This window comes from Stegodyphus dumicola, chromosome X1, assembly GCF_044657685.1.
Source record: "Stegodyphus dumicola isolate Sdum_Otavi_A_Nest chromosome X1, ASM4465768v1".
Lineage (NCBI taxonomy): Eukaryota > Metazoa > Arthropoda > Arachnida > Araneae > Eresidae > Stegodyphus > Stegodyphus dumicola.
The window spans coordinates 171,858,267-171,883,480 of NC_140780.1; the positions used below are offsets into that span (position 1 = coordinate 171,858,267).

Sequence of the window (25,214 nt, forward strand, 5' to 3'; positions counted from 1 at the left end):
ATTTTGAGCACCTGAACCCATTTCGCAAATAATGTTAATACCAAATGATATAAACAGTATATCATATTGATGACAATATCATAAAGAATTCAGAATTTTTACAGATTTAAAATGTTCCTCGTTTCACGTTCACTCGAGTTCCATGTTTCACGGTTGAGAAGGCAGAGAGGAACTTAAAATTAGCATTATTTTATGTCTTAAATGACAATGCGAGTTTTAAAATTAGGAAAGGGAAATTAAAATTATCACACGCAGTCAAACAACTCTTCATGAAGCCATGCTACATTAGATATGTGTATGAATACAAACAGTTTCTCTAAATTGCCTTTATTTTTAATAAACAAAGCACATCTCGATGCAAGTTTCCTCAGCCTCATGAACACAGCAGCATGAAAGCATAGCTTCAGTTAGCTGTATTTTTTATTCATCTTCTGTTTAAGATTTATACAAACATTTTCTGTTGGATTAAAGTCCAACTATACAAATAATATATCGGCTGACTTAAAACATATTACTCGTATACTGTTCCTGCCTCATGATAAGACCCATTTTCAGTACCAGAAACAGAAATTGCTATTTCTGAGCACATCAACAGATAAAGCTCTTCTTCTGAAATGTGAAGTATTAATTTTACTACCAACAATATGCAATCCTGTAATGCATAACCTGAAGAAACCTGAGTCATAAATACATTCTATAACATAAAAAGTGATGCACTAAGGAGATACATGAATGGGACAAAAAAATGGTAGCTGTGATGCACATATAATTGAAAATGGAACACTAGCAGTACCATAGAAACTATCATTTTATTCAGTAATAAATAATACATTGCTTTACTTCCAGCCTTGACAAAAGCTGTTATGCAGCTGTGCACTGACTCGCAGACTTGGCTGATGTCCTCCAGCGAGACTGCTTGCCGTACATGTTCCAACTGCCCAGTTAGATTGCCACAATTCATAAATGCCTGCTTATCAGAGCCCAAAAGAATTAGAAATACATGTTGATCGCACTGGCCAAGGAAGTGTAGGAAATGCATGAAGACAACCAGTAGAAAGGGATGCCAAGTGCAGTTGTACATTATCCTGCTGAAAGGCAAGGGGTTGATGAAAGGAAGGGCAATATTATGGAGCATAGAATCTTGTTGACATACTGCCATGCTATAAGCGTATCATGCATGACAACCAAAGGGGTTTAGCAATCAAATGAAATGGCACCTCATATCATAACTCCTGGGTGTCAGGCTGTCAGGCAGACAACAGTCAGGTGAGTAACCCATCACTGCCCTGAACTTCTCCAGATATATCTTTGCTGGTTATCAGATACCTTACCAGCAAAGTGGACTCATCGCTGAAAACAATTCTATTCCAGTATGCAAGATCTCAAGTCAAATGTGCCTGTTGGTGTGCAACAGACTGGGACAGTTAGAGCAATAGCCTCTGTGACTTCAGCTCCTGATCACCGAGTCGCCTGTCAATGCCCCTGTGGCAAGTCGGATTGTTGATAAAGGCACATCAGGGGCTGCGAGGAGCGATCAAATGATCACCCTGTTATCACCTTTTATTATTATTTTCAGTTGACTACTCCCTTCTTGATGCTCTGGTTCATCCATTCCTGTTAACACTGTTGAATGGTAGCACTGCTGTAACCTTAGTCTAGTGATCCTGCAATTTGACTTTGCTCCCTTAAGTTCAATTGCATGTCCTCTCTCAAATGGTGACATCTGCTTATACTATTTTCAAAACCATCTGTGATGCATTAATCATTTCCATATTCTATTGTAAGATATGGGCATATGTAATTTTGTCTCATTCAGATAACTCCTTGCTGTGTTGCTTTTTATGTTACAGAGTGCATAAAGATGTCTATGGTTTGATGAGTACAAAACAATATAAATGACTTATCACTCCTTTGCCTGGTATAACTGGCATTTTGCCACTTCCTAACATCTTTTGCCTTTGATCCAGTCTGTTTTTCATGATCATGCATGTGCCTACTAAAGAGAGGGCTATTGAAGAAAGCGTACGTATATATTTTCTTAAGAATCAATTCAATTGAAAAAATAATTCTAAGAAAGTACTAATTTATTTTTCTAATAAATTTTTCAAATACATTCTATCTAAGGAAGGTTATTCTAAACTTACCTGCTGATCTGTTTTACTTTTTGTGCATCAATAAATTAAAATATAATTATGCTTTAAATCCTCTCATTCTGTTTTATGAAATGACTTTCTTTTAGAAATGCCGAATAAAATTTTGCTCAACTAGCACTTAAAAGAAATTTATGCTTCAGAAAGTTGCTTAAAATGCTTAATACCACTATATTTTACTTATTTTTATGTGTTTACCTATGGCATTTTAGCAGCTAAAGTTTTATCAAAAAGTACTTTTGGATGGTCAGACGCATGGACATACTTTTCTCAAAAATATTGAGAGTTCAACCTTTCCTATTTAAACATGAAAAGAACATTCTTGACAAATACTGCTCATTTCCACAGTTTTCATATGCTTTGCGACAATTAACATTAATGTAGTTCTTAACTTATATTATGTGCATCCTGTGGAAACAATGTTGCTGATTAATTCCTTAGATTCATTTTTCCTACTTAAATGCCCCAAAACATAAAATAAAGATATTCTCTGAAGATGACTAGTGATTTTACCTAAAACATAATCTTAATTGATGAACAATGATGTGCAAACATCGCAATGATTATATAGTAAAATATTTATAATTTCATACAATTTGTTTAACCGTTTAAACCATTTTTTTATGTTTATCAATATTCGTAATTAATGAATAAGAAACTTAACCCCTTTCTCTTTCAGTATACATAACACGATTTATTTCTTATTATTATTGCTTATATTAAAAATTGTAGTACTGACAGCATGTCTCTTTCTCTGTATATATATATAGACACACATATACAAGTTTAATTTTATTACTGTTATTATTGCATATATTAATAATTAGAGTATTCAAAATCTATGCAACAGGCAAGGCAGTTACTACTTTTCAAGGAGGTACATAAAGCATAAGAAGTTCACAATGTATTCAATAAAAAGGTTAAGGGATCAGTTAAAATTACTTTGAAAAAGTTTACTATGCATGGTGCATACATTTTTACAGCTGTATAATGTCTTTCACAATTAAAAAAAAATATTTCACATTTTTATTTCGTTTCTACACATTTGCATCACTTTAAATTCAGAGTAACTTGATCTTTTTATATAAAATAACTTAGAAAATAAGTTTCTAAATTAAGATAACTAAATAAGCAATACCTCTTGTTTTAAATCCTTGCTAGCTCGTAAAATTTGTAATATAGCAGCTTCTAGATCTTCAGTAGGTGAAGTACACCCTGCTTGATCCTATCAAATAAGAATAAGTTTACATTTATTTATTTGAAGCAATACAAGTAATAAATTTGTTTTCTTTATTCTTTTCATACCAAGCTAACACACAAGGCCTTCAATAACACTTTAATGAAATATTACTGCAATTAAGAAATAAATATAGCATGGCCACATGGTAAAAAACATGTATTTTACTTCCAGAAAACAGGTTTTCAAGTAAGGACTAACTCAGTAAAAGATCATTATGGCTTTTTTTTTTTTTTTCCATTAAAATACAGAAAATGCATCACAGGAATTGGACAGATTCTTGTCAAATCATAAAGTTATATTTATGACAACTAAGAGCAGGTAAAGAGGTTAATAGGATATTGTCTATTAACATCTTTAGGGTGTGCCTTAAAATGGGCAAAAGTTCATACCTATAGTACTGAAAGTGCTACATGCAAAGCTAAGATGATTAAACATTGAGGAAAATACGGACCAAGATTTAATATATATGTTTCAAATGCAGAGTCAGATATGAGGAATACTGTGAACTAATCACTAACAAAGTCATTCTCCTATAACTTGTTTCCTATAAAGGAGGTTTTCATGAAGATATGCATTTGCACTTACATGCAGTTATTACATCAGTATATTACACTGACAAGTTCCTTACCAATATTACATTAATCAGCTTTTTTACAATTCTAGCAGTGATTCTGGCTTTGAAACTCATTTACAGTCAGAGGCACCCTTACTTCACTGTTCAGTAATTGTCCAAACTACCCATCTGGAAATATGCAATCAAGGCTTAAAAATGCATTACAGTATAATGCAAGTCCCAAAATGAATTGGTTAAAAGATACTAATTTGGAGGGATAACCAAAGAGAAGAACCATTTGATTCTATGCTTGACAACTCAGCTTGACAAGTGTTTTTGTAAGAAACAAAATGGTAAGTTACATTTGTTTCTTACAAAAACACTTGTCAAGCTGAGTAATGATAAATGCATGGTCCCATGTTATACTATGGTGTAGAAATAAATAAATCGTGATTAGGATATTTCTAACATTAAAAAAGAAGAAATGATAGAAAATGCAGAAATTGAAAAAAAGCAATAAGGTGCAAAAGTTGGCAAAAACTGTTCAACCTTAGATGTCTAAAAAGGATAAAAACTTTTTTTATGCTGAAATAAAGTAGTGTAATTCTTTTTAAAATTCAGCACGGTTAGCTTTTTAATGAGATATTTAATTTTAATGCTATATAGATATTTTGTTCAAAACATTAGGTCTTCATCTCAGATTTTTAAGGCCCTTAAGCAATGTGTAGCATAAGGATACAATGTTTAAACAAACTGAATGTACCAAAACCAAGCACTCACTAAACCTTATTGTAGAATGAACTAAATCAATGAGTGAAATTGAGGCATATGCTTCCATCAGTTTTAGCCTAACTGGGTGATATTTTGCGAGAATACAAGAATATGACAAATTCCATCCATCACCTTGCATACAGTTCACCTCAGATTCTAGTAATCACAATACTACATCAAAGGCCACTTATTTTGGAGGAACTTCTTATCATTATATCAAAGTATATGTTCAAATACTTTTCTGAACTTAGTAGATATAATAGAAATGCCAGTCTTTCAGAAGGGCAACAGTAATACATAACGAATTATAATTGCAACACCTAAGTGTTACCCAAATTACACACACACACACACAAAAAAAAGGGGGCTTTTTCAACACATAAAATGAATGTATATAAGGTATATATTATATATAATTTTGCACAAGAAACAAAAGACTGAAAAATTAAGATACATTTCCCTGTGTTACAATCCCTGATCTGCCATTTTTACTACACGTTTTGCTGCAGCAAACTCTTCTCAACTAAATGTATTTTCTTAGCAAACAGCACAGAGAGTAAATGATTTCTGTCTGCACAAGAAGTGGATTCATTATGTCCATGAATTAATTTGGTCTAAATTAAGTTTGATTCCTCTGTGTACAATGCTGAAAATCCTTTCAGTGGTGCGAGATACTAAATAAACAGTCAACATTACTTTGCTAAGTTCTCCAGATCTGATCCACACATATTTATCTTGCAATCTTGAAACATGCCATGCTACATCAGTTCAAGAAACAGCAAGCACATTCTCATCAAAATCAGAGAACTAGTAGTTAAGCTTTAAACTCAATTTGTAAACACGAATAGTCAGGTTTTTGACAAATGCAACCTATTGAATAGAAAATTAAACCTTTCATCTTAAAAAAATCCTATAGTTGTTTTGGTTCAAAAACTCATTGTTGGTGGGAACTTATTGTAGATTTAGTTGCTTCGTAAAATTCTCTTAAACTGGAATGAAACTGATTTATTTGTGAAGCTATAAATTTCCTTTCAAAAATATAATCTCTGATCTTAGTACTGATTAACTGGTCAAAATCACTTCTCTGGTTTTGCATGCTGTGAAAGTCAACACAAAAAATTGATGCATCAGCATTATTGGCCCTAAAGGCTCATTAATCTGTGAAATGGGCAATAAGTTTCCTCTGGAGAACCTGTATTTGGGGAATTTCTTTTAGAAGAAACACATGAGTAGAAATAAAAAATGGAAGGGCATTAATGAAGAACAGATAGTCAAGTTTACATTTGTGACTTATATGCTAAAACGCATGACTTGGAAAAAGGAGCATTTTTACTAGAAACAAAATGCTCTAAAGCTTCAAACTGCTTAATTTTCTGTAATCAACCTAAAAAGGAAGAGCAGCGAATGCTTGCATTTTAAAATTTTGTGAGGATTTAGTTCAAAACACAGCTTCACACAATTTGAAAGAATTTTACTTAGTCTGAGCTTTTCTGAAGAAAATAATATAACTGAATCAAAAGTTATTAAACATTTAAGTCCATGACTTGAGGCATTTTGAAGAGTTACATAAGGAAAATGTCAAGAACATCTTTGCATAAGTATAGGTGGTTGAAATTTGCTAATGAAAGGAGTAACTCCTTCTGCACTGCATACTATGGTATTTGCATTACCATAAACCAAGATGACATACTTTCCCTAAGGAATATACTTCCGAGTTAAATCATTGTTCAATACACTGAAAATTCCTTCCGCTGAATTATTGGTGAATTCCAACAATGGCAATAATGATAAAAAAATTTGGTTTTGACTAATATTGTAGCATAGATAAACACTGTTATTTTTAAGAACTCATATTGTAATTTGAACTACCATTAGTAGATGCAAATGACACATTTTGTAACACTTGGACAACTTTTTTTCCTTTTAGAATCCATCATGCATACAACACAGCAGATGCTATAATGGAAAAATAGTAAACATTGATTAAAACAAAGAATTCTTTGCAACTAGAATACAATGTTTCAACCACTAATCATGAAAATAAAAGCTTTGTGTTTATAACAGAATTATCATTTTTCTTTTACCACCCCCCCCAAAAAAGAAGGGGGAAAAAACGATAATATAGCCTTAAAAAGAGATTTGACTTTCACACAGTCTTCGTATTTATTAGCTTTCATCATTAAAGGAACTGAAAAATAAGCAACTAAACATGGCTGTTCTTTCCTCATTCTTTTTTAAGCAACAAAATAAGTATGTTTATCAAACAGTTTTTAATAAAATTACACAAGAATCAAATATATATGTTTATGGCCTTAACAAGCAGCGTATGTACTAAAGCATGATACAGCTCACATATGCTTGTGATATCAGCAGAATGGTTTGAGTCGATTTGATATATTCATTGCGACATAAACACAATTGTAAACTTTAATCCTTTGCTTTTGCTCACTCACAAGAGCAAAGCTCTAAAAAATTTGCCATTTTTGAAGCACTTTTTGTCACATTCTTAATAACTGCATAACAGAGGGTAGGATCAATAACAATTACAAGAAATCTGCAACAGTAGCCATCTTCTATGTATCTAATTATTACTCTTACTGTAATAGACTGTTGGGTCAAAAAATGTAAATTTTCAGATTAAGAAGCCATTCAACGGAAAATAATGTCTAGCTTCCAGAGAAATAGGTCACATATGGTGAGAAAGGGGGGGGGGCAAAAAACTATGCATATGTGAAAATATCTCAATTATACAAGTTTATATGAAAATATTTCCTATATACAATCTGCTCCATTTTCTGTGTCTCATGCAAATCTGCTTCTTTGGATACAGACCTAAATGCAATAACAATGCATATTTAAAATAAAATACTATACAATGTTTAAAAAAGTTCTCAATATGGGTTTAGTATTTTTTGTTACCAAACAAATTTCTAGTGTGTCTTTGCAACAATAGATGGTGCTACTGCCTGATGATTCAATTATGGTTGCTATGGGAATGAACCTTTCAAACATGTGAGTTAAGTATTTATTTTTTATTGCTATGGTGTTTTGAGTGATGTGTGCATAAAATGCTGTGTCGTCACATGGACGGCATTTCTTCTATTTCAAAGTGTTGTGTTAAATAAGAAATACAGTCCACTTTCTTCTTGTGAACTTATTCCTAATGAATACGGTTTAAAAAAATTACAATAATTCATATATTTGAATCATGTTTCTAAATATTTTAGAACACATTTTGAGAACTATTTCGTGTATATCATACTCGGAACACTTCTTTTTCAGTAATTTTATTACTATTTGCAGGTATTTTGTTTTCTTTTTCCTTTCTATTCCTTACTTTTCTATGCGATTTGAGAATATCATCGTTTGTTTTTCAAGGACTCATAATATAGTGTGCATTTAAATATTTGTGAAAAATAATAAAACAAACATAGATTTTTCAAAATGCAAAAATGGTTGGGATTGACCAAATGGAAAAGTGATGATTCATAGGGTGATGCATTTACGACAACCTTCTAGCACTAGGAATACTGAAAAGAAAGAAAAATTGTTTATAGAAAATATAATGAAAATTATTTATCATTTGGCTTTACTCAGAATGGAGATGAAATGGACTCTCGACCGAAATGTGTTGTTTGTGGAGAACTATTGTCCAATCAAAGTATGAAACCACTGTTTCTTAAAACACATCTTGAATCTAAGCATGCCAATTTAAAGGATAAATCTGAAGAATATTTTCAGAAGACATTATCAGAGTTCAAAAATAGTAAACAAGCAATGAAAGGTTTTCATTACTTCAAGAGAAAAAGCTTTGGAAGCTAGTTACTTAAAACTTAATTATGTTTTCAGAATAAAGTTATATGAACTTTATAACCTCTATTTTTATTCTCTAATTAAAGAAACTGCAATTTTAATGACATTGGAAAATAAATTAAATATTTACAACAACAACAACAACAAAAAAAAAAGGGGGGGGGAGGCGTGACAATAAAATGAAAGCAAGCCTAAAAATTACCAACACTGAGCAGGCTCACACTATTGGAGAAAACCTTATATTTTAACATTATTTAACGAAAAAGCAACTATTGAATGTAATAATACCAGGTAAGTCAAAATGAATATAGCGATTACAAATGGCTATAACTATTTATCGAAAATGAATTTATCTTTAAGATTAACACATAATGTAGAGGGAACTTAAATTTTGTACACATACGTCATAGATGTTCTGTGTGATTTCCCTTGGTCCCACGGACAACATCTAGGTGGTAGTCCATTTTAAGCCATACATTCTGAAGCATTTGTTCAGTCAATGATGGAAGCGCATTACAAATGCATACTCTTCAATTGTTTTGTGCAATGGGAGACACAAACACCCTGTCTTTCACATAACACCATAGAAAAAAAAAAATCGCAGGGTGTCAAATCCAGAGATCTCGGTGGCCAAGAGTAGAAGACATCATCGGCAGCTCCACTTCGATCCAATGCTTTGGAAGATGTTGATTTTAAAATGCACGAACCTCCATACTCCATCTTGCTGAAAGATGTAATCCGTGGAATCACAGTCTAGCTATGGCATTAACCATACCTCAAGCATGTCTAGGTAAACATTTGATGCTACATTTCGCTCACTGAAGAAAAAAAGGATCGTATAATATATGTGATGAGACTGCGCAGAACACATTAACTTTCGCTGAGTCACGTTCACGTTCAATTACAGTGGAAGGCTTCTCTGTACCACGTATTCGACTGTTGTACCAGTAAACCTTCCCACTTATGTGGGAAGTTTGTGGAAGGTTGATTCATCACTAAAAATGAGACGATCAGCCATTGATTCATTTTTCATGCTTTCCAGCATAAACATAACGTAATTCATATGTTTGCCGTAGTCTTGTTTCAATTGCTGCAAAAGTTGAATGATGTAAGATTTCATTTGCAGCCTCTTTCTGAAAACACGACATAGCATTTTTTGTGGTATTTGTAACTCCCTACTGCCTTTGTACGTCAATTTCCCCGGGCTTCAATCATATGTGTGCCAAATTCTTTCTACGTTACCTGCTGAAACACATGGCCTTCCACTACTTTCCCCTTTTCACAGACATTCCGTTTCTTTAAACATCGAATGCCATTTGCGTAGGTAGTTAACTTTTGGAGGTTCTTGTTTGTAACCCTGATGAAATCTTCTCTGCACTGTTATAACAGAATGACATGTTTCAAATTCTAACATGTGAAATGCTTTCTGCATGGGACTCACCATTTTTAGTAATGAGACGGCTGCAATGAACAGGTTTCTTGTCGTTGCAAAGTTTCAACTCGTATGTGTGGGCTTCCACTTTACTGTACCTGCGCCTTACGTAAAGAAATTTTGTAGTTCTGTCTACATTCTGTATTACTCTTATCGATAAATTCTTTTCCATTAAATAGTTATAGCCATTTGTAACAGCTACATTTATTTTGACTTACCCTGATTCCATTACCAAATGATGCAATAAAGTCAACAAATTCCATAAAAGAGACACTTATTCAAAAAATAAAATGCAGTGAATATTTTGCCTTGCAACTGAATGAAAGTACTGATATAACAAACTTTGCTTAGTTTACACACATTTCGAAGAAGATAAATGAATAGAACAATTGAAAATGAAATTGTGAAAGTAATATACAATTTTATGTCTGAGAATGATATTTCTTGGAATAAGTGCATTGCCACATGCAGTGCCGGAGCTCGGGCTTTAACAGGAAAATATTTCGGTGCTGTTTCTCAAAGAAAGTCGCACCTGACACTAAATTTACTCATTGTTCCATTTTTTGTGAAGCCTTAGTAGCCAAAACAATCCTCAAAAACCTGAAAACTATTATAAACCAAGCTGAGAAAATTTTACTTTTATTAAAAGCTGAGCTTTAAACAAGCATATTTACGATTTTATGAAAAGAGATGGGCAGTGAAAATGAAAGGCTTTTGTTACATTCCAAAGTAAGGTGATCCAGAGGCATCACTTTAAATCGTCTTTTTGAACTTGGATCAGAAATTCAAATTTTCTTATGTGATTCAAAATTTGAGGTGCAAAATTTTTTATTTAGTGAATTATGGTTGACACATTCAGCATATTTAGCTGATATATTTTTTTAAAGTTAAATGAATTAAATTTAGGTTTACAAGAACAAAGTGTTAATTTGTTTACCATTAGAGATTAAATAAATGCAATGATAAAATCCTTCAAGTCAAAGAACTCAAATCAAAGAACTGGATAATAATATTTTAAGCTTTTTACTACTTTTAGAAAGTTTTCCAACTGAAAATAATTTGAAAATAAAAGAAGAATTAGCATCCAACATTAAAATTCATTGTTTTTTCATTGATAAATAATTTCAACATGTATTTTTCCTAGGATTATGAAAAACAAAATTGGATTAGAAATCCATTTCTTTCAAATGTACCTGAAATTTTATCTCATAAGGGAAAAGACCAACTGATAGAAAATTCCTGCGATAGAACTCTAACTAAAGATTTCTAAAATAACACACTTGTTTACTTTTGGCTAAACAAAAAAAAAAAAAAAAAAAAAAAGAAGGCATTTCAAATAAACTATTAAATTTTTATTACCCTTTTGCACAACCTATTTGTGTGAACAAGGATGTTCTTCCTTATTATATTTGAAAAAAATAAATACAGAACAAAACTAAAAATGGATCCTAATTTATGGTTAAAACTAAGTGAAATAAGGCAAGACAAAGAATTTGATCTCTCTTAAAAAGATCCAAATTTCATACTAAATTTTAGAACTGAAGTATCATAATTTACATTTTGATAATTAAAATGGTAACTAATTTTTAATCAAATATTTTTTATATGTGCATTTTTAATACAAATAGATAATAGGTTGTGCAAATATCAAAATACATAATTTTTTAATATTTCTAGGGAGAAATTGAAAAACAATCATTGTAAAATGCAGTGGTGGTACAAAAGATTTTCAATTTTCGTTTAGATGGCCCACATTAGTCAAAAGGTGAGAACTGCTGGACTAGAATATTTTGACTGTGATAACAACACAAATGTCTAAAGCAATTAGCAAGCTACGCATTAAATTACAAAACAATGTTTTATCAATTGAAAAACAGGGCGATTAAAAAATACCTAGTAGAAATGTACAGGCAGGTATAGGAGACTGAAATAAGCAGATTCTATAATGAAATTTGTGTGCTGCAGTGGCTCATTGAGATGGCATAATGTGTTGCTTAGTAGATAATAGCATTCTGCTGATTGTAATTCGATGCACAGATTTCAAATGGCATATATCAAGCACTACATAAACATAGATCACGCTGACATGCATTTTATGTATGGGTCTGTGGATGGAAATGAAGCAATTGCTCAAAAGAAGCCCTCTGGAATCATTTTCTGTTGCTCCTTTGAGCAGCTGCTCTATTTTAGCAGCAAACTCATAGGAAAAATTCACGTCGAACAGCTCTGTTTGTACAGCATATAATTGCATATTTTTACTTGAATAATTTTTACTGCTCGAAATCTGCACAGGAAATGACAATTTATGCCAATAGAATGCCTTTATTCATTGCTCAACAGCAGTTATTACCTCAATGCACCACTTTGGAATATAAATTCCATTACAAAATTTGCTTATTTCAGCCTCCTCTGCCTGTATATTTCTACCAGATATTATTTAACCATCCTGTACACCAAATATGAAAACGTCTACTGCCCTATATAACACACATAAATATATAAACTTGAAGGATTTTACAAGCAGAGGCAGTTATGAAAGATTTCAAATGTTAGGTCACTCACATAAAAGGGACACTTTAAGAAAATATTAGTAGCCAAGAAAAGAGCACAAGGAAAATTGCTGCTTCACTTAAAGAGACTACACTGTGCAAGTATCACCTCAAACAGAATGAGAAATTACCAATACAATGAGCTATAAAGAATATGTTGCAAGGCCAAGAAATTGCCAGTAAACATAAGAATAAAGTCTTTGATGTTCCAAGAGTTTTCTCATTTTTAAGGATTAATCAAAATTTAATCTCAGAGTTTGATAGGAGAGAGATAGTTTGTTAAAAGTCAAATAAGTGTAAAAATGCTCATGCTGAACTCAAAATCATAACAGAAGGAATATGGTTGTCTGCAGAAGTTAGTTTACTGAATGCAAAATGCATCAGCATATATACCTGAATATTTTTTTTGAAAATATAAATGACAGTGCTAATCCTCCAATTCCCTTACTGTCAGATAAATTTTATACTCGTTATAAAAATAAAATTAAAAAACAAATATTCCTGTACAGCGAAAATTGATTTAGATATTTAATTTCAAGTTGTGCAATTTTTTATGTCAAATTCAACTTGCAATGAAGGGTCACAATTCAAGGCCCCCCCTTAAATGATACCGTTTTGCGATTTACTAGTGTCTTTAATTTATAATTTTGTTACATTTGGTATACCAAAAGAATTTTCTTAAAAGTAACATACATGTTTTTAAAGACTAAAAATACATTACTAACATTCTCGTGAAGTTTTATAACATTGGAACTACTCTTATCTACGGCCTCTCTTGATGAGAAACTCCACGCTGCCATGTTACTATCTAAATTTTTGTCTACATTTTGAACTTTAAGCCTAAAATGTCTCAAAAAACACGGTTTTTGCATAACGACGTTTTGAACACACAATTTAAGCTAAAAATCCGAAACAAAAACTTTAAATAGCAAAAACGTAAAAGTTTCTAACCAAAAATATTTCACAAAAATCCATGTACACAGAGATCTATTTTAACATAAAAAAAAATCACAGAATTACACAATTTATGCAGCGAAGCAATCTATGAACTACGCACACCTCGTTTAAGTAAATTAACATAAAATAACATTAAAACAATACCATGTACACTGCTTCTGTTTAAGCTTAAAAAAAAAAAAACTATGAATTGCACAATCTAGGCCTTGTGCACTAATCAACAAAATAAACTAAAATAAATTACAAACAATTCAAAAAACAACAATAACAACAGAAATTCATACTAAAGAACAATGAACATAACATTCTATACAATAAGAACAATGAAATAATATGAACTTACCATGAATGAATGCTTCTTCAAACAGCAGAAATATCAATTTCACACATCATCCAAACAATTTCAACACACATTTGTTGAATGGATCTTCTCCCGTTTCAGAACAGCGATGGAAAAACATATAAACCATGAAATAAAACTCAAAATCGCATTTCCGATTATAAGTAGGCAACGTAGGTTTAACATGCCGCCACGTAATCTTTATCATATTTATATGACAGACAGACTCATTATCCACAAAACTGATACTATCTTTCACAAATAAATGTTCAAAACCTTTTCCTGAATCCTTGTAGAATTTCCAGTCACCCGAAATAATAGTTGTACTAGGCACACGACTAAAATTTTGCCAACACATCTTTCATTGCATCATACACCATTTCAAACCACACCACACGAACCAACCAGTAACTAAAACCACTACAGTAAAATTTAAGTTTCCATGTAAAAAGCGTTGCCAAAGAAACCAACATCGGCCCCAAAACCATTGCAGAACACGCAATCGTGCCAAAAACCAGCACAGAACACATATCGCCACATTTGGCGACCTGAGGGTGTACAGAAGAGTAGTACCATAACTTTAAAATTAATCTTTTAATCCTACAAAAGATTAATTTAAACTACATATATTCTTCCTGCTTAATTAATGCAAATAATATGAGTTAGCTGCATGCAAAAACTGAAGTCTGACAGTGCTTTCTAAAACACAAATTTCATAAGATTCTGTAAATAAATTTATTTATGCAAAAGAATAAATTCAATTTAAATACAAATTTAATTAATTCTTTGCGCCATTGCTGCAAGGAAAGAAATTTAAATTTTAACAAACATGTATATACGTAAAAAGCAAATTTAAAGCTAAAATAATTTTAAAAATTAAAAAAAAAAAAAAAAAAAAAAAAAAAAAAAAAACATTTAAAGTTAAAATAATTTAAAAATGTGCAAACATATAAAAGATTTAATTTTCGAACTAATCTACAATATCATTTACATTCAGATAGCATAAGTAAATCAAGTGCAAAACCAAACCATGAAAATAAATTAACCAATTCAGCAAATTAAAATTAATCTAAAAAATTTTTTAAAAAATGCATAAGTGAATGAATGTTGAGCAGGCAGGAGACAGACTTATCAAGGGGAAGTTGCCTCCAAACCTAACTCTAGAATCATTCAATTCGTGTTTTGTCATTCATGCAGGCAAGGGTAAAAGTCAAAACCAAAAGTAAATACATAGTGAAGAATGTCCATAAAGAAATACCAATAAAGTGGTACCTTGAGAAATTAGCAATCAAAATAAAGGTCTAAAAGGAAAATACCAATAATTAAGTATTTTGAGAATTAAGCAATGTAAAGTCTAGTATTAAATTTAATTAAAAAAAATTATTAAAATTTTTTTTAAATAATGTTTTAAAAAATTAATTTAGAAACCAATGCATTTTAGAAACCCTTGTCTACAGAAACCTCCCCGACACCAATATGCATAGCAATCAAAAAGAAACTAAAAAGAACTAATTTATAAAAAACAAATAAATACTTAACAATATAATTACGTATCTAGAAAATACTTAAATACTACATAAAAAATACTTAAAAGCAAGTAAATAGTAAGTTTTCTAACTTACCTACCATATAGTGTTGTGGTCTGTAAAAGTATCTAAGTGATGCGTGTTCTGCAAATTATATAGATGGCGCTTATGTAAGTAAACTTCAGTGCCAAGCTGCTATCTTTGTTTTATTAAAAATTTTGTAAACTTTCATATTAAAGTATTTAAATAATATAAATCTAGAAAAAATCAAAGAATATCCTAAAAGTATGTAATTCAAGTTTTAATTTTAACTGACCAACTATTTATGGTAGGGAGTTTAGTAGCTGAGCCAATCAAGAGATGTACTGCAAATATCACAAAAAAAGTACTCTAATTAAAGTAAAGTAGAGTTAAGTGGTTACTGTGAATTAATAAATGTAAACTGTTTGTAATGTTAAATGTGTTGCAAAATTGTGTAAATAATACAAATAAAAACGTTAAGTGAAAAAATGATTTTTTAGTGAAAATTACAAATTAAAAAGTAATAATTAAAAAGTAATTAAGTAAAACTGAAATGTTTAAAATTTAAAAATGTTTTAAAGTAAAATTTAAATTAAAAAAAGTCTTAAAATGTCTTAAAAAATTCCCCAAATTTTGAAATGAATTCCTAAAAATTTATTTATTAAATTGAATTCCTTAAAAAATGTTTATTAAAAGCTAAATTTAAAGAAAGAAAATATTGAAAGTTTTAATAAACTTGATTCCAACTGGTATATCAAAACTTTACTAAATACTGGCTAAAGTAATAAAAATTAGAAGATTAAAATCTTCACTCAATTCGGGCTATAATTGAGACTTTTGAAAAGAGTTGGCCCTTTATTAGTAAAAGGAAAGAATCCAGTATTGATTAAATATGCATATTTACAAATTTATTTACAATAAAAATTTACAAGATAATTCCTTTACTCTTCTATATCCTTCACTACCCTCCAGCTAAGGTTTAAGGTAATGTTATACCATAAAGAGCCAAAAAATTAAGGTTAATGCCTACCTTTTTAATATATAAATTAATAAATTTTGGTGGTACTTGGTTATCAACTTGAACAATAATTAGCTTTATTATTTCTTCCTTTAAATCTTCTATTTTAGTACATATACATTTTATTCTGATTATTTGGTTATGAAATGTGTTTTCTATTACTTTTCTAGAGATATTAGAGTTCCAATTAATTAGCTTAATAGTATGAAAATGGAAATTCCTTCTTTTATCATATAATTTAAATTTGCTGTGTTTAATAATTAGCAGGTCTAGGTATTCAATAGTATCTTGATTCGTATTCGTTTTATTAAGCGTTAAACTATTTGGGTAAATTTTGAATTGCTCAAAAGCAGAATTATTATTGAAAGTTATAATATCATCTATGTATCTAAATGTATGTGCAAATAGCTTTAATTCATTCTTATTTAAACTTAGATGGAATTTTTATTCATAAGTAAAAAGAAATAGGTTACATATTTGTGTAGAACTGTTTGCTCCCATAGGAATTCCTCTCACTTGCTGAAAGATTTTATTACTGAATTTAATGTACTTATTAAATAATGCACAATTCAGAAAAGTATTCCATCTTTCAATGCAAAGGATGTCAAGTATGTCAGGAAAAAGTTGTGGGAGTTGCATTAAACTAGTAAAAATTTCTTCTAATGGTAGAGAAGTATAAAGGTTTTCAAAGTCATAGCAGTTAATGTTCTTGATTTCTAAACTTTTAAATCTGTTGAGAACTGGAGCATTATTGTAAATAATCCAACTATAGTTGTGTTGTTTGTTAACGAGTTGTTGGATTTTTTTAAAGTTTAATTCCAAATATATAATCTATATTCTTTTTATAATTATTTGTACCATTAGTAATAAATCTAAATTTGAGTGGTGATTTATGAAATTTTAGGAGAGCATATAGATTTGTTAATCTACTGTAGTTAGATGGTTGTGAAATTTGCAGTTTCTTAAAATATGCTTTTAGCTTTTTTGCAATAACATTTTCTTGTATATTGGTGAGTTTGTAAGTAATGGCATTATTCAGTTCAGTATTAATTAATGAGACAAAAAATTTTCATATTATGCTAAAATTATTATTGGCTTTGTTAATTTTGGTTATTACGAACTTTTGTTTCAAATCTTCCAATAGAGGAATGAGAATGTTCCACGTTAAATCGCTATTAAATTCAATCCTTCGAATTCTTTGCTTGAATTCTTCTAATACTTCATGTTTCCAAGCCATAAAGGTAGAATTTGGAATACAGTCAAAAGTCGTTAATCCGGACTCATCGGGACTTCGGTGATTCCGGATTATAGATCATCACTTTAAATTTGTTAAGATGGCATGCAGAAATTATAAAACTAAAAATATGAAACCATAATTTATGAAATAAAGAACAATTATGATCTAAAGGGTATCAAAATTTATAAAAAAAAAAGCTTAATATTTATTTGTTTATTAAACATTTCTTTCAATGTAAGTTGTTTAAGTTGCTTCGTTTTATGTGCTAATACTTTCTCTTTAATTCTATAAACAGACATAATTTCTTCTTCAGTTACAAAAGTTCCGCTGTTCAAGTCCTATAATTACTGTGTCGAGAATACCAACTAATTTGTCAATCAAAATTTTTTCGTTTTCAATAACCTCTGTGTCACTTTCTTCACTCTTGGAAGCGAATTATAATGATGAGGAAGTTCATTTAAATCATATCAAAGACGGAGTTCTTCGAGATGAAATACTACATTTAGTAAGGAATTATAAGCCAAATAAAATAAAAACATCTGCCCTGAACATAAGGATAGTGCTGACAGATCAACTTCCAATTCATTGCGCGCCGCGGCGTTTCTCTCCCCCCCCACCGCCGCAGAGCAGCGTGAAATTGATAAACAGATTTCGGAATGGTTATGGAAACGAAGGATATGCCTTTATCCATTTTTTTGCAGCAATTCCACTTTTTGTTTAATGGACTTCGAAACATACTTTCGCTTTGTAGATCCTTTACATATTAGTAAATATATATCGGAAATTCTATTTGACATAATCGAAAGTTCAAGCTTACTTTATAAAATTGCTCTAACAGTCTGCAAAAAATAATATGCCGTATCCAATTCGAAGAATAAGGAACAACGCAATCTGCAACATTAACTGAATTAGATAATTTTAGCTTAGCTTATACCGTCTGTTATACATTAAACGCATTATGCGCATGCGCACACGCATATTCGCAGCCGTAAAGGTCTTATGCGCATGCGTCAACGAGATGCATGCGCAGAAAGTTTGTAGCTTTCAGGTCCGGATTATAAATCATTCCGGATTATAGGTGTCCGAATTAACGACTTTTGACTGTATTTAATTTGTAACTAGTTTTAACGATAAATTCGTCTAGATTTTTTCGAAACTTTTAAAACTGTGATGTTTGTTAATTTTTAGTAGTGGTTTAAATTTGGTACCTTTTTCCATTAAATTTCTTAAAAGTTGGTTTTGAACTATTGCTAAATTGCCTGTCACATTTAAAATTACACATTTAACATTACAAACAGTTTACATTTATTAATTCACAATAACCATTTAACTCTACTTTACTTCAATTAGAGTACTTTTTTTTATATTTGCAGAGCAAACTTACATCTCTTGATTGGCTCAGCTACTAAACTCCCTACCATAAATAGTTGGTCAGTTAAAATTAAAACTTGAATTACATACTTTTAGGATATTCTTTGATTTTTTTCTAGATTTATATTATTTAAATATTTTAATATTAAAGTTTACAAAATTATTAATAAAACAAAGATAGCAGCTTGGCACTGAAGTTTACTTACATAAGCACCATCTATATAATTTGCAGAACAGGCATCACTTAGATACTTTTACAGACCACAACGTTACATGGTAGGTAAGTTAGAAAACTTACTATTTACTTGCTTTTAAGTATTTTTTATGTAGTATTTAAGTATTTTCTAAATATGTAATTATATTTTTAAGTATTTATTTGTTTTTTTATAAATTAGTTCTTTTTAGTTTCTTATTAATTTACATAAATTATGTCTAGTTCCTTTTTAGTTTCTTTCTGATTGATATGCATATTCTCGTCGGGGAGGTTTCTGTAGACAAGGGTTTCTAAAAAAATTTTTTTAAACTTTTTTTTTAAATTAAATTTAATACTAGACTTTACATTGCTTAATTCTCAAAATACTTCATTATTGGTATTTTCCTTTTAGACCTTTATTTTAATTGCTAATTTCTCAAGTTAACACTTTATTGGTATTTATTTTTGGACATTCTTTACTATGTATTTACTTTTGGTTTTGACTTTTACCCTTGCCTGCATGAATGACGAAACATGAATTGAATGATTGTAGAGTTAGGTTTGGAGGCAACTTCCCCTTGATAAGTCTGTCTCCTGCCTGCTCATCAGTCATTCACTTATGCATTAAAAAAAAAAAAAAAAAAAAAAAAAAAAAAAAAAGATTGATTTTAATTTGTGAAATTGGTGAATTTATTTTCATGGTTTGGTTTTGCACTTGATTTACTTACGCTATCTGAATTTAAATGACATTGTAGATTAGTTCGAAAATTAAATCTTTTATATGTTTGCACACTTTTAAATTATTTTAACTTTAAATTTATTTTATTTTATTTTTTTAAATTTTTAAAATTATTTTAACTTTAAATTTGCTTTTTACATATATACATGTTTGTTAAAATTTAAATTTAATTCCTTGCAGCAATGGCGCAAAGATTTAATTAAATTTGTATTTAAATTCAATTTATTCTTTTGAAACAATTTTGTTTGTAGTTAGCAGCTTTAGCGCTAATTACCTGGTTTGTTTCTCTTTTTTTATTATAAATTTTAAATACAACTTTCAAATTCTAATAGTTTTGTTTTCTTTTTAATTAATTCTAATTTTAAACTCCTCTCTATTAATTTAGTTTAATTAATTAAAATTCTTTAATAGTTTAATTTTAATTAATTTTAGTGAATCAATTAGCAATAACATTTAAATTCCCAGTTTTTAAAATTTTCCTGTCTGAAAATTGAGTTATTTATTTGTTGAAAAATTTTATATTGATCAACACTTTTCACAATAATCTGCTTTAGTCCCTTTCATGCACTTTCTGAAGTGAAGAATTTGTTGCTTAATCTCTTCACGTTAGAAACCGTTTTTCTAAACTGATATTACTTTTTATAAATGCACATGCAAACATGCCACTCTTCAATTTGTGTAATACCCTAAATATGTCCCCCAACTTTTAATACCAAATATCTTGGTCAATTTTTGTCATACAGGAATCAGACTTTTACTTTAAATTTTAAAATGCTCAAAGATAAGTATTTGCATTATTTAAAACATATTTGTAATTGGAAGCAGAGTAAAATCTCGGGAAATGCCAAAAATACTGTGAAAATTCTGGATAATCAAGTGCCTTAGAAACAAAATCCACATTAGAAAAGCCCAATTAGCAGGAAATTTTTCTGCTCTAAAATTATAAAAGCAATCACCTTATTTGTTATCAACTTGAATATCGATACCTATCAGACTTTGAAAAAGAAATACATTTCAGTCTTATAAAAGCTGATGCATTTCACAGGCCTGATCTGATTATAAAATCCCGCTGAACATGAAACATGCAGAGATGTTGCTAATAATTCTGGCAAAAGTTTAAATATATTATTTAGATAGATAATAAAGATACAAATTACACATACAACATATAAAACATTTAAATTTCCTATCATAATTTTTGACATTACATCATGATTGTTTATCCATTTTCGAAGTTGCATACTGAGGCTTTGATGCTCAGATACTGTAACTTGGAAAATTAATCTACTTCATTGGAGTCCCAAACACAAATCACTTTTTCAAAATGTGAGGAAAAAATATAATTTAATCCTGCTTTGCAAAACAAACAAGCTCAACAAGAATTAATTGAATTTACATTAAACCAAAATTAACTTCTTATGATTGAGTTGCGATGTCATGCTTCTCTGTTACTGGCATTAAATTACACTGTTTGGTGACAATGTAAAAGTGTTAAAAATATTATAATTTTTATAATGGTATTACAAACCTCTCACTTACTAAATTTTTCATGGGAAAATTTTTTTCTAAAATAACACAATATTCTGGTTAGTTGAATGCACAGTTAGGCCTTTTACTCTGTGTTTACGACAAACAGTCGTGAAAATAAAAGATGGGTTATAAACTTTGCGGATAGGGTGTATATTCCACAATTTCATAATTTGAATCCTATAGAAAATGGAAAGAAATTCACACACACAGATTGCTAAGAACATAAAGTTGAAAACTAAAATTACGAAGATTTGGCATCCCTACCCCCCAAAAAAAATCACAGCATAAACTAGATGAAATCAAGCCAGAAATGCTTAATAAAGTAATAAATGAATGCTTAATAAATATAATCAAAAAGAGATTAGATCATTAGGAGGAAAATTCTGAATGATTCTTTTGCGACATCATTTTGAAACAACTTTAGTATTGCAGAAAAAATTTTCCTGCCCTATAATTCATTAATTTTATGTTTAACAGATCAATGCTCAATTTTGTAACTTATGTGCTTTGAACTATTGGGTTGTTTGGAAAGTAATTTCGTTTTATCCCGTCAGAGGACTTAATTACATTTTTTTGAAACCAACTTCACACTTAAGCCGCATAACCATTATATGTCTTGAGAGCTGATATTACAAGGCTTGTGTGTGAAAAAGTTCTATTAATTCTATGCAGTAGTTTTTGGTTGGTGCCCTTTTAAATATGGAGAGCAATAAGCAGCATTTTCGTCATATTTTACTTTTTTACTTCAGAAAAGGTAAAAATGCTGTCCACGCGAGAAAAAAATTGACGGATGTGTATGGAGAAGGCGTGTTAACAGTACGCCAGTGCCAGAACTGGTTTGCAAAGTTTCGATCCGGCAATTTTGATGTCGAAGATGCACCACGGTCTGGAAGGCCGGTCGAAGCTGACAAAGATGCGATAAAGGCATTAGTTGATGCAAATCGGCGAATAACCACACGAGAGATCGGTGAGAGGTTAAATTTGTCGAATTCGACTGTTTATGGCCACTTGAAAGGCCTGGGCTTAACCTCGAAGCTCGATGTGTGGGTGTCCCATGTTCTTACGGAGCGAAATTTGTGTCGCCGCGTTGACGTGTGTGATTTGCTCCTCAAACGTCAGGAAAATGATCCATTTTTGAAGCGGATTATTACTGGGGACGAAAAATGGGTCATATACAACAATGTGAAACGCAAGAGGTCATGGAGCAGAAAAGATGAACCGGCTCAAACCATTTCAAAAGCCCACATTCACCAAAAAAAGGTCATGCTGTCCGTTTGGTGGGATTTCAAAGGAATCTTTTTTTTTTTTTTTTTTTTTAGCTTTTACTGGACAATACAACTATTAATTCGGAAGTCTTATTGTCATCAGCTGGACAAATTGAATGATGCACTTAAACAGAAGAGGCCAGAATTAACCAACAGGAAGGGTTCCACCAGGATAATGCGAGACCTCATACAAGTTTCATCACTCGCCAAAAGCTTTTACAGCTTGAATGGGACATACTGCAACACCCACCATATTCTCCAGATCTGGTGCCTTCCGATTATTATTTGTTCCGGTCTCTGCAAAATTTTTTGGATGGTAAAACCTTTACCTCAAATGAAGAAGTCAAAAACCACCTGAATCAGTTTTTTGCCAGCAAGGACCAAAACTTTTATGAGCGGGGAATCATGTTACTGCCAGAAAGATGGCAAAAGGTGTTGGACCAGAATGGCCACTATATAATTTAATAAAATATTTATTCATTATACGAAAATTGTCTTTCATATTCCCCCCAAAAAAACGAAATTACTTTCCAAACAACCCAATATATGAATAGCTATTGAATTACTTTCATTAACTTTTACTGTACACACTTTCATGGATTCTGGATAATTTTGCCACAATATACACTGCTCGTCAAAATTAAAGGATAATGACAGAAGTAAATCTTAACTGATACTTAATGAAAAATTATTAATAGAAATTTGTACAAAAGCATTAGTTAACATAAATTACAATGTTTGGCAGCTGATTATTCACAAAATATCAATATTAAAACCAAAGTTATGGAAACTGGAAAACCATGGAAAAAATAGGTCACCTTAGAGAGAGATGTATACATCTGTATTTCATAGACTTTACCATAGTGTTTATCAAGCCTAGTAGAATTGCATGCCACTCTTCTAAAAGTGCACTTTTCAGCCCCTCAAGTGTCTGGGGACAAATTTGGCATGCTGAAATTCGACATCCTATGGCATCCCACACATGCTAAAACAAGTTGAAGTCTGATTAGTAAAGTGGGCAATCCATTCAAGTGATATCTTCTGTTTTTAAGTATTCTGACACCACATATGCTCGACAAGGCTAGGCATTGTCAATTATTAGCAAAAACTCTGGGCCAACAGCACCCCTAAATAGTGTAACTTGGAGCTCCAATGCCTACATATATCTGAGCAGCTGCTCTTCATCGTCCTTAACCAGTATGTCTATCAACCGATCCAGTGCTTTAAAAGCAGCTCCAAACTCTTGATATGACACTTTGAGGGATATTCAAATCTTGGCAACTTCCATTTGCGTTTGACCTCCCTCAATTTTACCAATTATTCACCACTTTTGACCTTCACTTAAATTGTGCCTTTGAGGCATAACTACTGAAAATTGATCACTCTCAGAAACCACGTTACTTTAAACAACACCACAGACTGGAATTCCAACATGCGTCCTTTGCACACCACATTATCAAAAAGCAAATTTGCATATCTCTAGTGCTAATATATATGTGGAAGTGCAGTTTTGTGTTCATTTCTGTTTAATTAACATAAATAATATGGGCATAGGTTGCAATATTAACTTAGCATATTTTTTCTCATTCTCCTTTAATTTTAATGATCAGTGTAGTACTCTACATGTACAGTAAAGGGGCATGGAAACATTTTTTACCTACTGTATATACACCTATATGATGATGACTAAAAAATAAATGAAGTTAACTAACCAAATTTACACCCACTCTAAGTAGTTGGTTAAGTTCTAATCTAGCACGATCACATAACAGCAAAATTTTCTCACGATGAGCATGTGAAGTATATGCTGAATCAGTGAAATCTTGAGTTTTTTCAATGATAGTGTCTAAAGTACTTGTAAGTCTTTCTCTGTATGGTGCTCCAATAAGAGTCATGCGAGTTATTTCAACAATATCCTGCAAAAGAATTTTAAAATATATATATATATATATATATATATATATAGGGATCAAGAGTTAGGAAATCCTGGAAAACAAACTAGAATTAATTGCAATTTTAAAATTCTATATCAATTATATCAATATGGGAAAAGAAATAAACTACATTATCTACAATAATATGTGCAGAAACATACCAATTCATTAGAAATATCAATTTAGAACACTGAGTGACTACATATAAGCTCACATACCAGGGTAATTTAGAAGGTAACCATCATTGTAGCATGGTTAGAGCATTATCTTTGTTACATCACTCACTCTGCAATTCAGCAGGCTTCCAGCTGTGCTAATGAGAGCTTCATACTGCTGTGCATCTGCTAGTTATTACATCTCAAAATGTGTGCTGCATCAAAAATCCCAGCTAATGTACATCCAAGTACCCGTTACAAGTGATGAGATTTCTCTGGGTGAAAATTCTGTTACTGGCATGCATTCATTGTTAACTGTGTGCTGTATATGGCCCCGTTACTTCAGTACCGAAAATGGTACTTTTTGGTATTCGTTACTTCTGTACCGAAACGGGTACTTTTCGGTATTCGTTACTTCTG

At 31.0% G+C, this 25,214-nt stretch overlaps 1 protein-coding gene across 1 annotated transcript in view; it reads right to left on the reverse strand.

Annotated features, from left to right (window-relative positions):
- LOC118192042 (alpha-catulin-like) overlaps positions 1-25,214 on the reverse strand; it is a 146,284-nt gene that overhangs the window by 72,064 nt on the left and 49,006 nt on the right. Inside the window, exons 7-8 of the mRNA XM_085807804.1 lie at positions 24,418-24,621; positions 3,289-3,375 (exon numbers count right to left, since the gene is read on the reverse strand). Coding sequence (XP_085663930.1) covers positions 3,289-3,375; positions 24,418-24,621 — 291 coding nt within the window. The remainder of the gene's footprint in view (positions 1-3,288; positions 3,376-24,417; positions 24,622-25,214) is intronic.